This window comes from Penaeus monodon, chromosome 8 (assembly GCF_015228065.2).
Source record: "Penaeus monodon isolate SGIC_2016 chromosome 8, NSTDA_Pmon_1, whole genome shotgun sequence".
Classification (NCBI taxonomy): Eukaryota; Metazoa; Arthropoda; class Malacostraca; order Decapoda; family Penaeidae; genus Penaeus; species Penaeus monodon.
This window is the reverse complement of record NC_051393.1, coordinates 16,459,909-16,467,408: the sequence shown is the minus strand read 5'-3', so window position 1 is coordinate 16,467,408 and position 7,500 is coordinate 16,459,909. Positions and strand designations below refer to the sequence as shown.

At 35.5% G+C, this 7,500-nt stretch overlaps 1 protein-coding gene across 2 annotated transcripts in view; it reads right to left on the bottom strand.

The window, feature by feature from the left end:
• The window catches only part of LOC119576200 (solute carrier family 23 member 2-like), a 31,107-nt gene that overhangs the window by 1,708 nt on the left and 21,899 nt on the right, over nt 1-7,500 (bottom strand). For both annotated transcript variants that reach the window (XM_037923783.1, XM_037923784.1), the window contains exons 5-11: nt 5,587-5,713; nt 5,104-5,224; nt 3,746-3,887; nt 2,951-3,064; nt 1,885-2,024; nt 1,308-1,547; nt 590-719 (exon numbers count right to left, since the gene is read on the bottom strand). In XM_037923783.1, coding sequence (XP_037779711.1) covers nt 590-719; nt 1,308-1,547; nt 1,885-2,024; nt 2,951-3,064; nt 3,746-3,887; nt 5,104-5,224; nt 5,587-5,713 — 1,014 coding nt within the window. The remainder of the gene's footprint in view (nt 1-589; nt 720-1,307; nt 1,548-1,884; nt 2,025-2,950; nt 3,065-3,745; nt 3,888-5,103; nt 5,225-5,586; nt 5,714-7,500) is intronic.

Sequence of the window (7,500 nt, the reverse complement as noted above, 5' to 3'; positions counted from 1 at the left end):
AATAATAATAATAATAATAATAATAATAATAATAATAATAATAATAATAATAATAATAATAATAATAATAATAATAATAATAATAATAATAATAATAATAATAATAACAACAACAACAACAACAATAACAATAATATCATCATTATTGTAACAATAATTATTATAATAGCAGTAATAATAATCACAGCAATATTGATAATGATGATGGAGATTATAAAAATGATCATAATGATAATGATACCAATAATAATGATGATGATGATGATGATAATAATAATAATAACAATAATAATAATAATAATAATAATAATAATAATAATAATAATAACAATAATAATAATAATAACAAGAATGATAATGATGATGACGATGACAATATTAATAATAATAATAATAATAATAATAATAATAATAACAACAATAATAATAATATAACAATGATAATGATAATAACAATATTAACAATAACAATCCCACCAAAAAATAATGATATTGCGGGAGCACTTCCGATAATAAAAACAACAACAAAACAGTAATACCAATACGAAGGATGATACGGAAGATAACAGTGATAACAACGTCCTCTCACCGGGAACAGTGTTGTCCAGGAGGAAGCCAAGGAAACCCCCAACGAACATGGAGGTTTGCAGAAGCACCGTCAGGAGCTGGTCGGCGATGGCGTCGCCTGTTTTAATGACCCCCGGGTTGCTCTCGATCCACTGCGGTGATAACGAGGTATGGCTCATGGTTTGATTTGCGTATTCGTGTTCTGTTTTGTGTGTGTTCCTTTGTTTATGTTTGCTTTCATGTCGTTTTACTTTTTGGTCTTTATTTCATATTACCCCTCTTTGTGCCGATTGGATTTCAACTTTCGCCTACGGCATGTTAAAGAGCATTTTCATGACTTAGTCTAGTGTAACTGCTTCGTTGTTGATAACTTAAGAAAGCCATTTAATAAGAGAAAAAAGAAAGAAAGAAATTAAAAAAGAGAACGAGAGCAGCAGCAATAATAATAATAATAATGAAAAAACAAAATCTTAACCCAGTAAAGGAACAAAGTATCTTTGCTATATCCAAAACCTCACAAAAAGAAGGAAAAAGGAACATGAAGAAGTCGAAGAAGACAAAGACGAAGAAATAGAGGAAAAGGAAGGAGAGGGGAAGGAGAAAAAAGAAGAAGAAGAGGTGGAGAAAGAGGAGAAGAAGAAGAAGAAACAGAGGCAGGAGAAAAAGAAACAGAAGAAGAAGAAGGAAAGAATGAGAAACAGACCAAGACTAAGAACAGTAAGAAGAGGCCGTGATTTCACCTTGGGCAGCGCGAGGCCGAAGAAGAGCGAGAAGCCGAGGACGAAGAGGTTCCTGGAGGAGTTGAGGTCGACGAACTGCAGCGAGGAGAGCCCCACGGCGGAGATCATGGCGAACATGACGCAGAACACGCCGCCGACCACGGGCTCCGGGATGGTGACGAAGAGGGCGCAGAACTTGCCCAGCATGCCCGCGATGATCATGATGAGGGCGCCGTACTGGACCACGCGCCGGCTGCCCACCTGAGGGGGAGGGGTGGGGGTGAGGTAGTGCGGGGGTAAAAAGGGGTCTTCGTTAGACTGAATAGCGAATTGGAAAACAAGGCAGATAAGATATGGAACGAGAACGTTTTAAGTTACTCTGCCTCTCTTTATAAATATATACATACATACATACATGCATATATACATATATACACACACACACACACACACACACACACACACACACACACACACACACACACACACACACACACACACACATATACATATATATATATATATATATATATATATATATATATATATATATATATATATATATATATATAACTCAACATATCCACTCGAGGCCGACCTTGGTGACGCCGATGGCCCCGATGTTCTCGGAGTAGGAGGTGGTGCCGTTGCCGGTGCCCCACACGCCGGCCAGGACGCACCCGATGCCCTCGATGCCAATGCCGCGGTTGACGGCGTGGGTGGGCGGCGGGGGCGCCCCTGGAAACAGATAAAGGAAAGCATGCGTGATAAGAAAACAGTGTTCCAAAATGAAGAGATAACTAACTAAAAAAAAAAATCAAAGAAAAATAATAAGATTTTTCTCTTGTCATTTTCTTGTGATATTTCTTTTATTTCTTCACCTCTTCATACGTTCACACTTATTCACTTACATATTTATTTCACTTGCCACTTATATCCCCTCATCTGTACAACACTCTATCCCTTTACCCATTTATATTCCTCCCACGGCATCCCCAACCTTCACCATCCCCTTATTTGCCATTTCCATGCACCATCACCATTACTTCTGCTATCCTTACCTGCCAGTCTCTCATTCATTCTCCACTTAAAGGTTATTCAATTATCTTTTTATTTAATTTGCCACTTACATTCCCTCATCTGTATATAGGTCTTTATCTACTTATATCGTATACCATTTTCCATTCACCATAACCAATACTATCTCTACCACCCCAATATCTTACATTTTAATTATTATACATCAATACTATCGTCATCTCTTTCTCCATCTTATATATATAAATATATGTATCTGATATATCACCATTACTTTCTCTCTCTTACATAGTATTACACCCCCCCCCCACCACCCTAATATCGTATATCTTATACATTACATGTCATTGCCATTACCATTACTCTGTCTCCCTCTTATATATATATATATATATATATATATATATACATATATATATATAAATATATATATATATATATATATATATATATATATATATATATATATATATATATTATATATATATATATGCATATATATATATATATATATATATATATATATTATATATATATATATATATATATATATATATATATACATATATATATTATACACATATACACATATATCCGATATATTACCATACTTTCTCTTTTCTTACCTGCCAGTCTCGCGCATGCGTAGTAATCACCGACGCTCTCGATCATGGACGCGAGGACACCAGCCAGCATTCCGAACACGCCAGCCACGGAGACCGTCGGCGTCCCCCACTGGCCTGAATAAAAGATGAACTTCCTTTAAGCTCAACGAAAACGCAGACATGGAAACGTTTGTATAAAGGAAAGCTGAAGGCTCTGTGTGTCTGAATATCCATTAGGAGTTGTGGTATGTGAGGGAATGTAGCAAAACTTATTTTGGTAATATATATTAAAATGTGTGAATGAAGTGTGATTATTTGTACGTAAAAGTGTCTTTTATATAGCTGATAAGGGTGGTAATCATACGCGCGCGCGAACACACACACACACACACACACACACACACACACACACACACACACACACCTCACGCACACACATACACACGCACGCTCACATACAAACATACCTTTAAAAATATGGACACGCTTACATCGCCTAATCTTCCAATAAACATGCTTATGTGTTCTGTAAACTGTACATGTAATACTCGCTATCCTGTACAACGGAAAAAGGAGGACAAAAGGAAAGAAATGCCCCCCCCTTCCCTCAATTCCTCCCCTCCTCCACTCCGAATTACCTCCACTGCACACCAAAGTACTCCCCCCCCCACATCAAATCACGCCTCTCCCCGTATCACCGCCCCGAATCACCCTCCCTCCTCCACCTCTTCCTCCCTCACCCCAGCCCTCCACCTCTACCATCCTTCCACCTCTCCCTCCCCTCTCCCCCATACCCTTCCCGAACCCTCCGCTCACCTGGATAGGGAACCCTGAACCAGGGCGAGTTGTTCAGCAGGTCTGTGGTTAGGTCCGTCCGTGCCTTGTTGTTCTCCGGGAAGACGCCGCTGGCCGTCAGGATTCCGCAGAAGCCCCACGAGATTAGGATGGCGAGGAGGACCTGGTAATGATGATGATGATGGTTATGAAAATGATGATGATAATACTACTACTACTACTAATAAAACGATAACAGTAATAACAATAATAATGTTAACAACAACAACAACAACAACAACAACAACAACAACAACAACAACAACAACAACAACAACAACAATAATAATAATAATAATAATAATAATAATAATAATAATGATACTACAACTACTACTACCGACGATGATGAGGACCTGGGGGGAGGGGTATGAGAGGATTGTGAGGGAAGGTGAGGAATGAGGGAGATGAGAGGGGAAGGGCTACGTATGAGGGAAAAGAAAAGGAATTATTAGACTGTGAGGTGTGAGGGGCGCGAGGAGAGATAAAGAGGAAGATAAAAGGCACGGGGAGATAGAAGAGGGGTGGGAACGAGAAAGAAAATACGAGAGGGATTTACGAAACAAGGATATTGGGAGGGAGATACGAGAAAGTATATATGGATATTCACATCTCTGTATGTCTATTATGAGAGGGGGAAGATTCGGGGGGAGGGGGGGTGGAAAGAGGTGAAGGGAAAATGAACGGGGAGTTATGAGGGGAAGTGTGAGGGGAAAAGATGGAGGAAGAAGCTACAGTGAATATTTTGTAAATAGGTAGCGAGAAAATGGCGAAGATGCAAATAATGCTAATGCTGAGTTGGATGAAGAAGGGGTAGAAAATGGAAATGGAGAAAGGAGAAAAGAGAAATGATGATGAGGAAGAAAACAGAACTAAACAGAAACCAAAGAAAGTTAAAAGGCGCAATGCACCCTGTCGCAAAATCACTGCATAAACCGCACATTATATTTCACCAATCATTTCGGCAAAGCACAAGTGATAGTTTTATTGCTGTGCATTTCTCTCTTGAAAACATTTTAATTTAAATTTTAATACTAGAAATACTTTGCAATTCAGGGAAAGTTTCTACTTTAAATCTAATAAGAACATCTTGCTGAAATCTCATTCGACAAGGCCAGCCACCATAAGGTACAGAGAAAAATCAGATAAATCATTAATGCAAACTATAAAGGAGTGCGAGGAACACGAACGCAATAACAGTTCCAATAAGATACGAAGAAATAAATCACAGACAAAATAAAACAACGAATACTAATGTAGACAGCCTGACTCGATGCGAAAAAAAACGAAAACAAAAACAGACGAATAATACAAAAGAACAAGAAGAAATAAATACGCACGGGGAAGAGCTTAAAGATGTACACAGACGACGAAGAAAGGCCCTTGTCCTTGCTGTACGTGGGGATGGGGACCGCCACGTTCCTCAGGTACTGGGAAAACAGGATGAGCAGAGCCATCGTCCTGTCGCGGAAGAGACCGGAGGCAGGTAATACAACTACAGTAATTTTTTTTTATAGTAATAAAACTATTGCAATGGTAATGTAAGTATTGAATCTGAAGCAATAATAATGTAAATGATAAATCTATAGTAATGATTATGTACATCATAAACCTAAAGTAATAATGTAAGAAATAAATTTGTAGTAATGATAATGTAAGTAATAAATCTAAATAACTTAAGTAATAAATCTATAGTATTAAAAATATAAGTAATAAATCTGTAGTAATAACCCTGCAGTAAAGTAATAACCATATAACATGAATACTCTAAAGCAATCCCCCCCCGCCCCCCCCCCCCCCATGGCCGCGCCCCGTCCGCTCACATGAAGGAGATGCCCCAGTGCAGCGAGGCCTTGTCGGCGGCCACCTCGAACAGCGACAGGCCGACGAGGGCGACCGTCGGAACGATGGCCAGGGGCGTGATCCATGTTAGCAGGATGCCGATGATGCCTGAAGGGAGAGTAGGAGAAAAGGAAACTTTAACGGGGTTGTTGTTTTGATTTTGGTATTGAGATTTTCAGTTTATTTATTTTTTTAAGGAATATTTCAGTGGCGATGCCGGTGAGAATATTGAAAAGAACTCTTATGATACCCGTGGGAATATTGAAAAGAACTTTAATAATGCCCGTGGGAAGATTTGAAAAAAAAGAAAAAATGAAAGAAAGAAAGGAAGAAAAAGAATGCACGTGGAAAGACTGGGACCACAACGAGAAAATGTGGTGTTAAAAATAGTTGTAATTACGTGTTAAATAGCTTCCTTTCACCATCCACATTTGCTGGCAACATTGATTAATACTAGCCTAAAAAATGAGGCAAATTTAAGCGCTACTAAATATTCCCTCGATAATTACTAAAATCATTGTTATCATTGCTATTATCATCATCCTCATCATTATCACGATTCTTATTATAATAATTATAGTGATTGTTATTATTAACAATAATAATAATGATGATAACGAAATGATTTCGAAATTGATGTCACCTTTTTATTAAATCTACTTTGTACATTGTGAATATTCTACCCTTATTATTATTATTATCATTAATATTATTATCGTCATTATCATTATTTCTATTATTATTATTATTGTTATTGTTATTATTGTTATTATTATTATTATTATTATTATTATTATTATCATTATTATTACTATTATAAGTATGATTGTTATTATTATTATCATTACTGTTGTTATTATCATCATTATCATTGTTATTATTATAGTCATCATCATTATCGTGATTTCATTATTTGATCATTATCATAATCGTTATCATTATGATTTTAGTTATAATCATAATCATAATTATGGTTATAATAAAAAGAATAATGATGATAATAATAATAACGATGAAGTTAATAATAATGATAACTAGTATTATTGGTATTATTATTATCATTATCATTATTATCATTATTATCGTCATAATCAGCATAATTATCATTATCATTCATTAATAATAATGATAACTATTATCATTGGTATTATTATTATCATTACCATCATTATCATTATTATCGTCATAATCAGCATAATTATCATTGTCATTCATTATAATCATCATCATCATAACAATAATGACAATACTACTATTACTACTGATAATAATAATAATAATAATGATAATGATACTAATAATGATGATAATGATAATAATAATGTTAATTATTATTATCAATAATTCATTATCATTATTACCATTATCATTTTTATTATTATCATCATCATCATTATCATTATTATGATTATGGTGATAAACATAATCATTATTATGATTATAATAATGATAATAATTATAATAATAATAATAATACTGATAACAATAATGACTATTATTATTGATATTATGATTATCATGATTTTTATTATCATTATTGTTTTTGTTATCATCATCATTATTCTTTGCAAGTAATTGTTTGACATAAACATTACCAGTGCCTCTCCACCTCCCCCGTAGCCACAGTGTCTTGGTCCAGTCAAGGCTTTAGTAACAAAGAGAGGCCTACTGTGACGCAACCATTTTCTCACTAAGGCGTTACCGTCTGTCTCTGTAAGTCTCAAGGTAAGAACTTGTTTTGACGGCGTGGCGTTAATCCTGGCGCGCTGAGATACCTCTCCACTACCTTTGTTGTTAGTGTTTTTTCATCATTATCATGTTAATGTGATTATTATTATTATCATTTTAGTATCGTTAATCTTCTTTCATCACTATCATCATCATTATTATGGTGT